Source organism: Rissa tridactyla, chromosome 2 (genome assembly GCF_028500815.1).
Source record: "Rissa tridactyla isolate bRisTri1 chromosome 2, bRisTri1.patW.cur.20221130, whole genome shotgun sequence".
Classification (NCBI taxonomy): domain Eukaryota; kingdom Metazoa; phylum Chordata; class Aves; order Charadriiformes; family Laridae; genus Rissa; species Rissa tridactyla.
Genome location: NC_071467.1, coordinates 52,760,182 through 52,777,806, shown reverse-complemented (window position 1 = coordinate 52,777,806; position 17,625 = coordinate 52,760,182). Strand labels below are relative to the sequence as shown.

The 17,625-nt window shown below is 39.5% G+C and overlaps 1 protein-coding gene across 1 annotated transcript; it reads right to left on the bottom strand.

Annotated features, from left to right (window-relative positions):
• Positions 1 to 1,249: 1,249 nt before the first annotated feature.
• CLUL1 (clusterin like 1) lies at positions 1,250 to 12,275 on the bottom strand. The gene is made up of 7 exons (XM_054192675.1): positions 12,173 to 12,275; positions 10,732 to 10,880; positions 8,038 to 8,205; positions 5,680 to 6,124; positions 4,257 to 4,394; positions 2,546 to 2,760; positions 1,250 to 1,417 (listed from the first exon to the last, which is right to left on the bottom strand). Exons 1-7 carry the CDS (start codon positions 12,273 to 12,275, stop codon positions 1,250 to 1,252), a joined length of 1,386 nt encoding a protein of 461 aa, XP_054048650.1.
• Positions 12,276 to 17,625: the final 5,350 nt, after the last annotated feature.

The following is a 17,625-nucleotide window of genomic DNA, read 5'->3' as shown; positions in this document are numbered from 1 at the left end:
GGAAACATACGCAACATAAAAACCAGACGGAAACAGATTTTTTTTTTTTTCTCTTTTTCCCTTCTTGTAGATGTTTCCAAGTTTTAACTCTTTGCTTTCATCACTCTTTCATGTACCCTGAATCTTGTGGAAACTGAAAGTAAAATGGTATCGTCAATTGGAAATCAATGCCACTCAGTTTTCTTGGGTATGAAATGGCTACACAATATACGTTGCACAGAAGAATCAGACTAAGATTCAGGCTAAAAATCATAATCAGACTAAGTAAATTAATCTTGTCACATTAGGCCTTGAAGATCAGTCTTACATGATCTGAAATAGTATATATCATCAGTAACTGCATAGAAATTACAGAGAATTTTGAAGGAAAACTGTAGAGAAACTGTGATGAACATTTTATTTTATATGTTTATAAATACTCTTTTAAAAGTTTCTTTTTTAAATATAATATACACATAATTTCACAGCAGCATGATGCCACCTGAAACTACCCCATCTTTCCTGGAGATTCCCTGTGGGGTTAGAGAATACAAAGTGCTCTTTTCCCCCGCCTCTCTGCCTGGTTCTTCTCTCTCCATCTGGAAATCTCTTAAGCATGGAGAGAGGCCTCTGTGAGCCCTTTCTGCAAAAATGGTTACAATTCCATGAGAAGGATCTTTTTGTGCACATTTCTGCGAGTAAACTGCAGACACTGTTAACACTTAGTCTAAGCAGAGCACTGCTAATGGGAAAATGTTATGGTAAGACACCTCTTTCAAGTCCTGGTGCTGATTCTAACTTTGCAGTCCTACATCATAAAAAATAACAAAGAGCATGCTCTTAAACACCGCCTAAAATAAAAAACATAATAAATAGTGGTAATTCCAGTTCATTCGTGATTAATGAACACAAAGACGTGGTTTCCGATGCCAAGGCTCTGCACTGTGGTTGTGAGGCAATTCTTTTCTGAAGGAACATTTATCATCACATTACCTCATCCCAGATGTTACTTAAAGATTGAGGGTTTCACAGTTAAATAAGTCAAGTCTTTTAATATCATCATGTCTGTGTTTTGCAGGCTAGAACATTGAGCATTTGTTTTTGTTTTCCATAATGCTTGTGTTTGTCTCTCAATCAATGTGTCATTTCTGAGGAGACGGTCTCAAATATACCGTGACTGAATCCTGTGCCAACTCAAGTTTATTGCGATGTAAACACTTCTTATAAAGACTCGCGTTCTCTGTGAAAGGAGAAAGAATGAACTTACCACTTAAAAATTCTGCTTATATAGTTGCAGTGCTTTCCCAGCTATGTATTCAATGAATTCAGCACTCTTTGTGTCTAAGTTGGGAGGAACTTTAATGGTAAAAGTAGGTGAAGTCAGAATATTCACGTCTACCACGGTTTCATTTTTACCAGAAGGATCCCCGGGTACCACCTAGAAGAGAACAAATCAATACTTTAGACACTATGAACTACTGGATACTTTCAGTTTTGTTTATACCTGCTGCGCCTACTGTCTTTAAAAGGGGAAAATTAAAGAGAGGAATATTTCAGACTTTTCTACTTTCTTTAAATTACTTTCTTCTGAGGAGACAGTGGGTGTCTGAATTTATGCCAAAGCTTATTGTAGGCGGTGGGAAAAGCTGACGTGGCACTGCAAGACCATATTAAAGAACTGCAGGTTAATATTTATACCATGTATACATCTATAAAGACTTTCTGATCTCCTAATGAAAACCTGTGTGTGAGTTGTCCCACTAATTTCAAAGTTTTGAGACAAAGGTTGTGTGATTGAAATTATTCCTTCCTATGTGTTTTTCCAAGCCAGACTTAGTTCTATAGCTTTATTTTTCTAGAGCAGATAGCTCAGACTCAGTTGGGAAAGTGTGCTTAACTATTGCCTGTCCCCTTGTTCCTGATTTTGTGATTTTTGGTGGATTGCACAATCATTTCATATAAAGTTTTGTAGTAATAGTAGTACGTTGGATTTCTGAGTTGGGAGGGGGAATAAGATTTCTCCCTTGCCCAGGAAAATGGATTGAATTTACCTTGGTTATACTCTTGTGTGCCACATACAGTTAATTGTGATGTATTTATTGGAGTATTGACAGATGCTGTTAAAGATATGCAGCTTCCACTGCAATAACCTGCATAATATTTGCCTTCTTTGAGTTTTGGGACATACAGGTACAAACATAGACATATAGCTAGATATTCAGTGCTCCAATAAGGATTTGACTGGTACAGTGAAATTTATCTGGGAAGGTAATCTGAGGTCAGTCAAAGCTGCTAGTGTCAATTTGCTCCTATCAGACAGTGGTTCAGGTTAGCCTGTGAGCCATCCATCAGGCTAAAAGGATTTAGAGGAAAAGAGTTTCTAATCTCTGGAGTTTCGAGGGATTATCGAGCATACATAAATTCAAGATGAGTAGGAATTTTGTGTTGTAAAACCCCAAACATTACATGTGTACAAACATCCACAATCCCCAAGAGCATAAGTATGAGCAAAGCGTAGGTCAAAGACAGCACTGTGCAATAGTTCCCTTTGGAAGATAACCCTTACCTTAACTATATTGAAAATATTTTCTGGTCCGATGGTCATATTGGATAACTCAGACACCCACCCAAATCTTTCTTTCATTTTGTTCAACAAGTACGAAGTGTCTTCTGTATGACGCTGAACCACCTGGAGAATCTGCTCATACTGCTCCCCCGAGAGATTAACCAGTTTAAAGGCTTCATCAAACTTGATGTGCAGTTCAGGAACGTTGGGGCAATCTGTTAGAAAAGACAGCCAGCATGAAACTTCTAGGAAAGTAGTATGTCTTGTGCTTCATCTTTTCTATCTGAAGTATAGAAAACTGTAAAAAAGTCTAGCAAGGGGGCATGTTTTGGGTTGGTGTTTAAATAATGCTTAAAAAAAAAGAAGTAATTCTTGCTGGCCTATACTGATAGATTTAGTGTAGGCTTATAATGGCTAAATGGATTAATTATCCCATTTGCTGTATTATAATGACTTACCAAGTACTTTAAGGTTTATATAATATTTCATGGCAATAGATTTTCTGTTATGCTAAATAAGAGCTGGTAAATTTTACATATAGGAACTTCACAATCCCCTTACACGGTATCTTTTAATTGCTCATATTCCATTATCAGTCCTTCCAAGTATTTAGGTTATTAGAAGAAAGCCTGTAATGTATGTTAGTGTTCCTGCTGAGTGTTAAGGCCTAATATTTATCTAACAATAGATAGACATTAGTATCTGACTAGTATCATCTACCATGAATTCAGAACTGGAGATTGCTGGTTTTTTCTTTACTAAAATGCAGATTTTAAACAAGAATATTATATTAAACCTATACAAAAATTACTGTGGAAAAATTCAATTTATTCCCTGTCAAATAGGACTGTCAAGGGACCCTTTCAGGCTGATAGTACAGTAACCACAGATAGAAATTGTTATCTGTAATAGACAGTTGTAGACAAAAAGACATTTTTAGTGAGATGGAAGTGGTCTGATATTCTTTTCAAAATGTATCATCGGATCATTAATATTTGCCACATTGGAGATATTCTGAAGACATTTGGGTTTAAGCATATTCTGTGGCTTTTAAGACTTAAATAATTCTGGAAATGGATGTGCTATGTGCGGTGGGAGTCCTGAGAGCAGTTCTAGGTGATGCAGTCTCAATTTTTTCCAGGTGCCAATGGGGAGTGCATCTCCTTACATACTGACAAGCAGTCCCCTTTTTGTCCGTCATGTCAGCCCTGTTTGCTGACATGGTTCGACAAAGAGTAATTGCAGGCTGTTCAGCTCTTGTTTTCCTTGTGAGGAGCGGAATGCTACCTGACGTTACATCTGGATGTCTGCAGGAGAAGCGAGTGTCAGGAGTTGGAGCTTCTCCTCACTTTCTGCTTGGCACTTCTGAACCCAGGCAGGATTACTACCTGGCCTCTTGCTTCGCTGCAGGATGGCAACTCCAACAGAATATATAGGTATTTTGTTATGGAGTGCAGAAAGTCTCTTTGGACCTCCAGCGGTATGTTAACAACTGAGTTATACTGACACTCTGTGGAGACAGTGGGGAAAGGTAATTGAAATCATCTGGAATGAGGAATAGCATTTGTATCGGTAGTTACTGAGAAGAAACTCAGTGACTCAATGTTAATTCCAAAAATATGGAAACAGCACAGTGGAAAATGACAGCCTCAAAATCTGCAAACCAGTTATCAATGCATTACAGGAAAAAAATCAGAAAATAGCTATTTACCATGCAAAAGATTGTCTTGACATTTCTGACATCTCTCATGAAACTGTGGGCATCCAGAGGAGTTCTCCCGAAGCTCCCTGCACAGAAGCCTATGGCGCCCTGATCCAATCTTTGAGAACATGCCACTTCTGTCGGGATCTAGAATGAAGTCACCATAATTTTAGACGGCCATTAAGCTTAGGGTCTTGATAAATAGACGTTTGTTACCTACTCTGTGTGCTAGAATATAATTTCTTGCCTTAATCCAAAATATCTGGCATAAACCCCTTCTGCCCCTTCCCCCCCAAAAAAAGAAAAAAAAAAGGAATAAAACATTAAAAAGTAGAAGTCAGAAGATACAAATCATGTTTTCTTTCAAGGAATTCATGCCACAAAAGTATATTCCCTTATAAAGGCATAGTAGTGTATTCCCCACTAATAGCCAAACAATTGCTATTATTACACATTATTTCTAAAACATGCAAGTTCTGATAAGATCTTTTTGACCCTTAGAAGTCCAGATGTTTCATCATCATGTACAGCTAGATGAGAGCACAGTACCAAAGCTTATTTCTGAGGTAACATGAGCCAAGATACAGGAAAAATTAAAAAAAGCGGTTGTAGAATCACTTAAGTTTATATTTCCTGATGACCATATAGTGGTTGTGTCCCCTACCACTCAGACTTATGGCATGTCCTTACTGTGATCTCCTTATAGATAGGCACCAGCACGTATTTGAATGATGCTTGTTTTTCTGTTTGCATTTGTAAGATACGAAGGATAAGGCTTATTTGTATTCCAAAAGGTGATTGAGGGTTGTCTCCTCTATTGAGAGTTATCATCACCTGAAACCAAGTTATGCCCAGGATTTTTCTGGTCCCTAGAAAACCTGATGGCTGGCCTGGGTTTGATTGGCACGCTGCATTGCAGTGGAAGCCTAGAGCAGGGCTGGCACCTGTCTGCCTGAGCTTAGTGTCTTTTGACAAGGGCAGGGATATGCCTTGACGTGTCACAGAATTACTCTAATGTTTTAGAATTGGTGACGTGTCAATATGACATGATACATATCATATCCTGACAAATGCTGGGATCAGACCTGTCAGTCAGCCTTATGGAAACCCGCGTCCGTCATGAATTCAAGTGCTCCCGAGGAACTCTTGCAAATGCTTTGAGAATTGCTGTGAAAATCAGGCTGTGTAGGACCCTTAAGTCCCCCTGTGACATTTCTTTGAGATTTCTAGGTGATTTGTACCTTTTAATTTACCTGATAAAGTTATCCTTGACCCATGCCTGTTTAACCAAGAAAGCCTCCAGAGCTTCCATACCGTATCTCACACCAACATACCTCAAACTGAATCCCTACCATAGTTTAGCAATCCCGAGGGATTTGATATTATTGACAATGCAGTTGTCATTAGATAATTTTCATTATCTAACACTTACCTTTGGTTTGTTCTGGCACATCTCTTCTACTATTTCTGTATTCGTCAAATACTTCAGTAATCACCTCACTGACACCTTCAAACACTGTCCTGCTGAAATCAAAAATTGTCTGTAAGAAGCCAGGTATACCCCAGCCTTTCTGTGAGCCGTCATTTCTGGTGGTGTCCTCAGGTAAAGCTGGCATGCTGGGGGACTCATTCAAGTTCAGATCAGACATGAAATACGCCTGAAAAGACTGGTCAAATTCTTTTTGCATCTGCTTAAAAAAAATGAAACTTCTGTCAAATATTGAGCCCATGTCTGATAATAGTTGGCTAAATAGATTTTCCATTTTTACTAGCTGGGTATCCTCTTTCTCAGGCTTTTCATTAAACTGGATGTCTTTTCCTTGATCCTCATGAAAAGTAAAAATGAGTGGAGGTATTTTCCTCAAAAAATCTTCAACCTGTGTATAAAAAAGAGCTAGATCAGCTGCTTGACAGGTAAACAGTTTTTCATCTCTCAGGAAAGTAAGCTCTATTTTTTCTCTTTCAAATATCCATAGAAACAATGCCCTCTTAATAACTGCAAGCACAGCATATTCTCCAAAGTAATTTAAGACACTAGACTCTAAAGAGTGAAAGTACATTCAGTCTAAATCATTAGCTCCAAATCAGATCTGGAGTAAAAGGGTTGCCAGTTGCCCTTTAATCTGTGGAGGCTCAAAGTTAGTATCGGCGTTTGGGTTTCTTCCAACAAACAATTTGGACTTTATCTTGGAAACATTTCTGTGGTACTTATGTGCAGTGGAGGGAACAGAAGGCAATTGTTCTTGCTGTGATCTGCAAACACCCTACCCTCTCTCACCAGTGGCCAAGTCCTCGCATGCTTCTGCAAACTGAAGCCCATTAAAATCAATGAAGCAGTGGCCCTGAGTCTGTGGTTTGATGATGGAAGAGACTGGGTGTCCACTCTGCTTTGTGGAGTTCCCAGACCCTGGGTCTCAGCCACTGGCTCCCTGCTCAGTGCTTTAACATGCTACCTTCGCCTGAGCAGATGCAATGTTTTGTGGAGTTGCGCTTCATGGCATTAGAAAACTAGTGTGGGTTAAGAAACACCCTGCCGAGTACATACACCTACACATACATATACCTTTCAAAAAAAAAAATCAAATCAGTGGCTTGATCTGACCGCTAGTGCAGCTCAGAAGATTGTGAAACAGCACTGCAGGAACAGCCTTAGTCAGTATTGCCCCTGCTGCCTGTGTGTCATCAGCCACAGCTATCGTCTTTGTCCTCTTTTTTGAAAGAGATTTAGGTCACAACAGATTTCTTACTTTGAATGCTTCAAAGAAACCATATAGCTCCCTGAGGAAGTTACCAAGAGGGTCAATGACAGTGACAGTGCAGCATGTAACTTTTACTGCATTAATTTCAATCTGACATCCACAGACTCTTGAAATTCCAAGGGAAACATTTAAGGTATCCATGAGAGGTATCTAAAAAGCCCAAAGTATCACCAGTAGTCTTAAATTTAATATCTTCCACATTTTTGCCTGAATAATTTTAAGAATATGCATAAATGTTAAACACCTTTGCTCTAAAGCTTGTCACTTCTGAAACACACCACATTTAATTTTTAAGTTATCATATATTTCAGTGCCGGGGGATGTGAAAGTTAAGTAATCTGGGTAAAATTTCAAGAGCAGTAATTGCAAAGTTTCAGTTGTTAAGTTGCACTTAAAGCATATGTCCAAATAAAAAATGGGATTACAATTTTGTTAAGTCTTGTAATAATAACATGCCAGCCAGGAAAGTTTCTGGTAGAATTAGGGGAATCTCCTTTGCTGACAGTTTCCTTTATTAAAAAACAGTTAAGCCTTTTAAAGTGGTTTTGTTACTTAAAGAGTAGATTTAAAATAAAATAAATATAGGAAAGAATGATGTTGTATTAGTAGGTGATTTTTTCTGATGGAATTTTGCTAAGTATATCTACAGTTTTTATTCTGCCGATTTTCAGATGGACCATAAAGAATCTATGTTTTATTTTTCACAAACAGTTATTAAGCATCTTAATGCAAGTCCTACCGTGAGAGACAATGCTGTATATCTGGAGTGACTCTGTTGGAGTCAGGGGAATAATCAGTGTCAATGGAGTCATGCCAGGGTGCAACTGAACTCATTTTGGCTCAATCTTCAATGAATATAATTGCATGTAATCTCTGCCGTATGATTTCATATTTCCAGACACTCCAAATCAAATTAATTTTAGTAACCTGAAATAACTGGCAGATCTGGGTGTTGAGAAAATAAGATGTGCTCTCTCTAAAACTGTTAGGTGAATTCAAGATTATTTCACAGTTAGAAAATTTCTTCTTACCTTTCTTCTAAATGTTGATAAACCATGTTTGCAAGTTGTGTAATATCTCATGCAGGTACTTTCTAAACAAGATTCACATTCATCCCATAAATTTTTCAAGGATGCTTGACATTGTCTTTCTTCTTCTTCTAATCTTTCCTTTACTTCGTCCATAAGTCGCAAGGCTTGCTGAGTAAGAAAAAAGATTCAGTTGAGGGCAATTTTCGGATTAATATTCTAAATACTTATCCCAGTGTTCATCACCCATTTCGGCGATTTATAGTTCCATTTTTTGCTAATCCCTAACCATTAGGGTAGGTTGTCTTCTCAGCTGGAGTCACAAATAGAGGGAACTGAAAAATGAAAAACAGAGGGCAAAGCCTACAAAACCAAACGGATCTCTACAGTCTACCTGGATCTTTGAGGTTATGAAAAAAGCCCACACATCTTTCTGTGCAAGAAGCATTCAACCTCTCACAAGGTTATGTGCTCAACTCATGTAATTTTTTCTCCATATCATATCTGCACTATTCATCTATTCCACAAATAGCCCTTTTTTGTTGCTCTGCTGTATTCTTTAAGGGACTGATATTCCATGAGGCTAGGTCCTTGCCATACATAAGCTCTTCCTCTAATGCAGAAACATGTAAAAGTATAGCATTTCCTCTGTTTGGGATTATACTAATCCAAAGACTGTAGTTAGGGGGTTTCTTCCCGCTCTTGGAGAAGTGTGAGGCACTCCTTCCATACTGAAGGGAAACAAGATGCATTTTACAATGCTGCTTCTATTTACTGGATCATTCTTCATCAGGTAGAGCACAGAGCTGAGCAGATCAGAAGTGGCATTTTAGAACAGACTTGGCAAGGGAAAGACAGAAGAGTTTTTCATATTGAAGCAACTTGCACATCGTGAATTTCTTTCCGCAAGTACAAGATATTTTAATAGCTTAGGTTTCCAAACGATGTTCCAAGTTGTTCCTAAGTATGACAGAAACCTTTTAATTGGTCAGTCTCATTACATTCTGGCATCTTTTCAATAGGGAAGAGGGTCACAGAAAAGAAAACTTCTGTCAGAATGTGCTTGGTAGAGACAGTAACTGTGGTCTTCATTGTCTATGTTAAATTATTTTCTGATCTTTCTCATACATTTATTCAGTGTTTTATGAACTCTCGCTATGGATGTAAGTCCTGTGTAAATTAAATCATCCAGTAAAAGCTAACAACAGCGTAGATCATGGGAGCGTACTGGTGTTCCTGAAGATGTTAGAAAGCTATCAGGTACTTTTTAGCTTGCTAATACAAATAGTTTAAACTATCTACCAGATGTTGGGCCAAGAGGGGATTTTCCTTCAACTTCTTTGAGAGTAATAGTTAGGATCTTTGGATTTTTTAAAATATAAAGTAATCTCAATTTCTCAGGATCATTTGAGCACGTGGCTCTGAGCCTAGGCATTGCACTAGGACACTGGAAATTCCCCAGATCCCCTGTACTTTCTCCAGAGCACATTATCAGTTGTGGCTTTGATATTTTTCTGAAGGTCTGAAGTTTGCAAAGCAAGCTGGGAAACATCTTGTGGCCTGTGGTGTATAAAGACATGCAGGGCAGATCTGCTGGACCTTCCCCACAAAACACCTTTATAAAATTGCTTGCAGTTGCCTTGGTGTGAATTCAGTGAAGCAGAGGATTTCTAGAAATAAGCAGTAAGTGCAATAGTTTATTCAACACATTGCTGTTGCAGCAGCTCTAGCTTCTGGATGTTAGAAAGCTCAGGCTCTCCCTCCAAAGCAAAGTCTACATACAGCATTTAATGTCTCCTTTTACTGCAGAACAACCATATCTCCACATGATGGTCACCATCAGCTTGACTGTGCCTAGGCTGCCACTGGTTGCCTCCCAGCTGCAGAATGAAATGAGAGAGCTCAAATCTCAAGGAAAGTTGTGTCAGACACCATGTTTTCCCTTGCAGCCAGGATGGGCTGAGTGAAGGTAACTTGCTAACTAGTGGTAACTCAGCTGTATTTTGTCTAGTGCTCACTCTTCCAGTTTCATTTTAGAAATAACTTAGACATTCAGCCACAGGGAAAAATTAACAGCATGCCACTAGTTAGAAAGCTGTATTTCTGAGGAAAGACAGAAACTCTTCACCTCTAGCTTTCAAAAGAGCCGCACAATCTGGAAGAGGCGTCAGTGAGGCAGGCGGTGCTCTTGTTCAGTGCTTTATTCCAGCACAGTCTGAAAGCTTCCCTCAGGGCTGAAGCCTCAGTCTGACAGGGTCCTGCCAGCAGGCGAGCTCTTTCTTAAGAAACTGGCAAATATAAACTAATTTTTTAACTTCTTCTGAAATGTGAACATCCAGGTTCCTGACAGGCTGATGTAGGATGTCTGTTGTCCTAACTCCTGCTTCCAGGAGACAGGCAGTGAGATGCCATGAAAGTTTTCTTCTGGGGCAGAAGCAGATTTCCTATCAATCCTATGGCCATGTAAAGAGATGTATGCTGCTCAGAGTGTACATACAACGTGGTTTACATTCTTCCCAGAAAAGGGGAGACACCAAGGGATCCCATCTGGGTTGCCTATTGGCCTAAGCACAATGGCGGGCTGTACTACTTCCAGGAGGTAGGATAAATCCATGTACAACCCCCCTCATCTTTGATTAAAAATAGCCACATCTTAACAAAAATACAAACAAAAAAATCCAGATGCACTTAAGTTACCTGTTTTTCTTCACTGCTCTTCTTCAAGGTTTTCATCAGATCTACGTGCTTATCTTCATTTTTTTGCATCATAATTTTCATCTGCTTAATACCAATCAAAGCTTTCTTTACCTCTTCATCTACATACTTCTCTCCAACTTCAGATAATACTAAAAAAAGCCAAATTATACAGTGACTTAATCAGATTTTAACACTATCACAAATTGTCATGCACTGATGATGAGGGAGAATGAAACAGTTCTATGTTTCTCTACAGTTGCAGAGCCAAATCTTGAGATAGTGAATGCTGAATAACACAGAGCCAAGACAGCTTCCATCAGATAAGAATCTGTCCCAGAACCTTTGCCAGCGATCAGCTGTGTGTAATTCAAGCTATATACTCAGCTGTCCCACTGCTGATCACTGAATCCCAGAACAGTTAAGGCTGGAAGGCACCTCTGGAGATCATTGAGCCCAACCCTCCTGTTCAAAGGACAGTCAACTAGACCAGGTTGCTCAGGACCTCATCCTGGGTTTTGGATATCTCCAAGGATTACTCATCAGTTTTCTAATCATATAACCTATATATTTATCTTTGATCTGAAAGCAGCCTGTGACAGCTTCCCTTTACATTTTGAAAATGTAGATTACAGGTGCCTTCAATCTACTTTCTTAAAAATACAGTCTCCAGGCTTACTATGAAATAATGACTATAGATGGTTACCCAACCCAATGGCCTAAGTTGGCCCAGACGTTGCACCTTGAAGCTCTGCATGATTGCCTATCCTTTATCTGTATTTGTTCCCTTTGCAGAAATACCCTGAATATCACCGGAGCTATACAAAACAAGAAAAGAACACATCACCCTGAGACTGACAAAAGCACGTCAGTCATTTCTCCCTTTATATCTTCCTTCCCCTCCCCTAACTTTTTGTTTGTTACAGAAATATTATTAACAAAGACTGAAGCAAAGGAACGTGTCACGGCAGATCCTCTTGGGATTCCTATCCCCAAATTAAAATCATGCTTAAATGTGAGCATATGCAGAATAGCTACTTTTTCCTAAAGTAAATAATTTTATTTCAATTATTTGTAATAACCATCTTTTCCAAAGTTTATTTAGACAAACAAAATAATTTAAAATCTGTTGAATTGAATTTGGGGTTCAGTTTGTATTCTAATGATCTATGAGGGACCAAATAACCTATAAAAATGCTGTAAACACTTTTTTTGTAAAGGGATGCTTAACTGTTAATCCTTTTATTGTCTTATCCCAGTTGTTCTTATCTCCCTATTGTGTGTGCGTGGATGCATGTAGTCAGCTATAGGATGGTTTCAAAGCTCCACACATGAAAGCAGATCTTCTTGACACCAGTGAGTATGGAAGTCAAAATGCACCAGGAGATTGGAGACTTGGGCCCAGGGGCTTCCAGCAGACCCCTGGTAAGAAAAGCATACATACGCTTCAGGTTTTCCCGGGGATTCATTTCCTCCTGCCTTGTCGGTGCGCACTGATGTCCGTTCAGCCATAGCACGTATATTATAAACAACCAAGAGGACTTCATGTTCTTTCTGTTAAAGGAGCAGGTTGGTGCAGTTAAATGTAAGCATCTTCATGATGCTCAAATGCCTAGGTGTAATGTTTACTAAGTATTATACAAGTTCCCATTAATTTTGACTTTAAGTATAGTTTCTGAGATCTGTAACATGCACCTAAATGCTACTGTTAGTGAAAACACATGAGTAAGAAGCTTGACCTCATTTGTAATTTTCTATTCAGACTAACTACATGAATTCCACTGAGTTTGCACAGTGGTGTAACAGAATCAGGACATATATATATAAAACTGAAAGCTTATGCAGGTCAGTCTGTCCCTTTTCTACCTTGTGAAACACACTAATTACTCATTTCACACTGTGTTTTTAGTTCATATTATAAATGCATCCATGCTAAACATAATTGCCAAATTTAAACAGGGAAATTTCTAGAATGTTGTTCCCTTCCTTGTCTCCAAACATGCATCCTTTCATTGTCCTTCAGGATAACACTTAATACAGCAGACACCATAATAGGTATACCCAGAAGCTGGCAATTAGATCAATTTTGTAAACAAACACATCAGCAATTGAAAGAAATTCCTACCAAATAAGAGAAAGAAATGCCATTTGCTTTATTTCCCTCCCAAGAGCAGTTAGAGGAGAAAGGTTTATTTTTTAGAAACCATGCAACTACACTTTATAGTTCTCATCTGATTAAGTGAACACAATATTTAAGTGCCGCCCTGTTAGCCAGCATAGCCTTCTTGGAGATGCGGTTATCAGCTGCAAGTGCATGTGTAAATTAAGAGCCTGGATTTATTTATAGCCTGGATTTACTTCTATAGTTATTTGCATATTGTACCTTTACATTTATAGCAAAAGACTAATTAACTTTGCAAAGAAATACAAACCCATTACCAAAGAAAAGTAAAAAAAAACCCAAACATATTTACCATTAATACTGAAACACCTCCTCTGCAAAATTGCTCCCCGCGTCAGGAAGGGGTCGGGCTGTGTTCTGATCTAATTTCTGGGAGTGACAGGGATTTTGCCATGTTCTACTTATCTGATGAGAAGGTACTTAATCCTATTAACGGGGCGTTTTGTCATTAGGCTGGAGGATTTTGCATGTATGGGACTTCGTGCTCATCTCTGTGGGCAAAACCACTAGGGGGAGCTTTGGGCAGAACTGGATCATTTAATGCAATTTGGATCTGCTGTTTTTCTGTAGTCGGTAGCCTTTTGTCTTAACTAGCTCTACCATCGTCTTGCTTTTTACCTTAGGAGCCATCTGCAGCTTACGTTCTTAATGAAATTGTTACAATTAGTTTGGCTAAAAATAGCTTCCAACATTTAATCTCTTCTGTGTAGTTTTAGTTTGCTATAAAAAACACTGGATTACGTAATGGCCTTCTTCATATACCTTCTGAAGATACAGAAATCGAAAAAAAATCAGTAATCCAGATGCAGGCTGGCATATGAGTAGAGTCTGAAATGAGATAAGCAAATTTTGGCATTTTGTACATCGTTATACTTGCTAATGTTTTGGGGGTTTGGCCTCTTAAATGATTTTCTTCAGTTAATCCATGTGTGCGAAATATGTCTGGGATCTGACCTGCATGAAGTTTTAGATACTTTGAAATGAGATATTTAAATACTAGCAGATGCTTGATATAAAATATGGACAAGTATTGTTAGCAAATCATATCCCACATTGTGATGTTCAGCAATAATACTCCCTTGAAGTCAAAGAGGAGAAGGGGAAAGTAGATGCCTATAGCTCTTGGTCTGTAACAGCAGTTTTAAAACATCCCATTCTTTTTTTGTTTACCTCGTAGTTCATAACAGCCAACCGATGGTTGATGGTTAAGATCTAGCATGGTTAATGCTGCTTAGGCAAGAGATTTGAGGGTTTTATTTTTAAACATGTTCTCAGGAAGAGCGGAGAACCTGTTAGCTCTAATGGGAACTGCAAGTCTTCAATTTGCATTAAAAATGAAGATGGCTCCACTCTTATTTTCTGAAAATGATGCATGGGAGGGGAATGTGCATTTTGCTTTAATACATACGAACTGCTGGCTCACTGAAATGCTGCTAAGTCCTAGACTCATCACTACACAAAACCTTTCAAGTTCTCCTTTGTGGCAATACCAAGCAGGCACCCTTGCAGACCTTGCAGTCCCCTGGCCAGACTGGCAACCCCTGGGGCTTGGGCTGAAGTAAAAGGGGCAGTCTCTCTCTCTGGGCCTCATGCTTGGCTCAGGACAGAGAGTGAATGGAAAATACATTTGCACAAAGGAAGACAATCTATTACAGACACTTGTGAAATGCATGTTATTACCCTAAATGTGTAATGAATCCTAACAAAGACTTTAATCTTTCACTGCAAGGGTTTGCCCCCTCATTTTTGGCATTTATCTTTGCCAATATTCATTTACTAGCAAAAGTTACTGCTGGCCTTTCTGGACCTGACTCAATATAGAGAAGGCTTTACTCAATCCAGAGCAAAAAGGGCAGTTTCAACACGTCACCCACAGTTCACAGGAATTTGCAAGAAAGCAGGCGGCCTCAGCCCTGCAGGGAGGGAGAGCAGCACTCCTGCCCCAGGGTGGAGATGCTGGCGGCGGCCTCTGGCAGATCCCACTCCTTATTTTCACCCGTCTTCTGAAGGTCTCTGTGGACATCTCTGGTAAAAAACACTCTTGCACCTTGCAAAGCCAGTCCTTAAGGGAAATCCGTAGTAAAGGTAATGCCGAGACATGGAGTCCTGGTGGGTGTCAGGCTCCTTTTCTCAATTCAGTTGGTTTTGAGCATTGCAAAGCGTGTTGCATTGTCTTAGATATTATTCGTCACACTTTATTATAACCACTGTGTAACCACATGGAAATAGACATTGCTATATATATCTATCTCTTTTTACAAAAATACAAAATCCTGGTTCTTTGCTCTCGTGTTATTTCATATATATCTAATGGCTGAAAGAGGAGGTCTAAGGAACCTGAGGACAAAATTGTCTAGAGCTACTGTGCCTGGTAAAGTTAATTTTGGGCTTAAATTTGACCTTTGAAGTGCACTTAAGAACCCAACACTCTGTTCCTGAAAGGCAGTTACTAGTCATACTCACTCTGGAAATCTTTTCCTCCCTCAGTTCTGTTTTGAATTTAATTAAACAAAAATCTCACCAATTATACCTTCAGGTTTCATATAAAATATCCACTCCCTTTTAACATTCCAAATCTGATTTACAGTGATGCGGTTTGTGGAGATGTCCAATTTTTATCTCAGCTGCCATTTTGAGCAGTTTCCTCTTAATATTTTGTTTTCCTCTGAGTTTGAATACTTTGATCAGCTATAGTACGCCATGTCATGACATTGTGCTGACATGTTCATTTTTTCACAGTCTAATACAAGTAGACAATTCAATGCCCACTGATGCTGTTGCAAATTACAAGCTGCTCTTGTAATATTGAATCATACTGGGGACAGTCTTGAAGAAGCTCTTCTGAGAAAATTGTAGGAAGCGTCTTCTCTGCATCCCAACTGTTATTCTAGTACTGCTATATTTTAATTGAAATTAAAATGTATATATTGGAAAAAAAATAAGGAAATAGCTTGAAGAGGGGTTTCAGTAAAAATAGACTTTTTGCAACATAGTGATAAATTGAAATGTAAGTAATAGTAACGACACAGAGGGACATTGAGCTTGAACCTAGCTGAACTTGAGTGATGAGAGTTGTAGCTGCTTTGTGGAGTTTTCTTCTGTCCTATTGGATGACCTCCGCAAATGTATAACATTTTTCCACAATGTACTCTGACTTCTCCCTTTTTGTTGATCCATTCCACCTGGCAGGATTACGCATCAAGAAATATGTTGAAATGGAATTTCCTGTGTTATACATCAGCTATAGGATTTTGTTCCAGCTATATATTTACACAATTATTTGCTGTTTGGAAGAGTTGTTTCCTAATATGTATTTTCACATCTCTTTCTGAGCTAGGCCAGTCATACAATGATCCGGTTGAAAATACCTGTGCATATTTATAGAGTCTATGAGTCACGCAAAGTGCTACATATTGACATTAAATCTCTTGATACTTTTATGAAATAGTCCCCAGTTCTACAAAATCTTAATTAGCTTTATTTGTAAGCACACCATTAGTTCCACGGCTTTCAATTGAAATTAAATCCTAGTGGGGGTTTATGGTGTAATTACATGGCTAATCTAAAGCATGCACAAAGCTTTGCTAACAGTTAGTATGGGTTTTAAAGCTATAGAATTGAACTTTTGTTCTGTGAACTGTTTTTTGGTTTGTTTTTAATCCTTTCTCCTTCAGGAGCCCCTGAGTAGTTTCTGCTTTCTCCTGTATTTCAAAGGCTCTTGGAGCCCTCCTTCAGTTTGTATGCAGTCTGTCTTTGAGCTCTACCTGAGTAGCCAAAGTTAGGAACCAAGGCTCCTTCTTTATCCCAGAGAGAGAGGCAAGCTCCTGAGACGCTCTCAGTCGTGCTGGAAGGCCTCAGACTAAGGAGCTGAGGCTGCTCTAAGTTAGATGCCTAGAGTTAGTCTAAGCTACACATCTTGCAGAAATACCAGCTCAGGCCCCAGAAGCAGCCCAGCTGTGTTAGCATGACAGTATCCCGGAGTTCATGAGCCCTGCAGCTCAGAGTCAGGCTGACACAATTACCCTGTCTGGAGGAGGCTCAGGCAGTGCCAGGGCAGGACTCCACACTGTGCTCAGCACAAACATGAAACCAGCTGAAGGCACAAAACCAGCCTGCATAATTTAGAGCATCACACTAAGATTTAACATGGCTTTATTTGGAACTGTATTGGGTTTGTCTGGACAGGGTTTGGTAGTGGGGGCCTAGAGAGGTGGCTTCTGCGAGAAGCTGTGAGAAGCTGCTAGGAGCTTCCTCTGTGTCCAATAGACCAAATGCCAGCCGGCTCCAAGATGGACCCACTGCTGGCCAAGGCTGAGCCCATCAGCAACAGTGGTAGTGCCTTTGCGATAATATATTTAAGAATGGGAGGGAAAAAAATCAACTGGGCAACTGCAGCTAGAGGGAGGAGTGAGAGTATGTGAGTGAAACGACTCTGTGGACACCAAGGTCAGAGAAGAAGGAGAGGGAGGAGGTGCTCCAGTGAGCAGAGGTTATTCTGCAGCCCATGGTGAAGACCATGGTGAGGCAGGCTGTCCCCCTGCAGCCCATGGAGGTTAACAGTGGAGCAGAGATCCACCTGCAGCTTGTGGAGGACCCCATGCCAGAGGAGGCGGTTGCCCAAAGAAGGCTGTGACCCCATGGGAAGCCCATGCTGGAGCAGGTGCCTGGCAGGACCTGTGGACCCATGGAGAGAGGAGCCCATGCTGAAGCAGGTT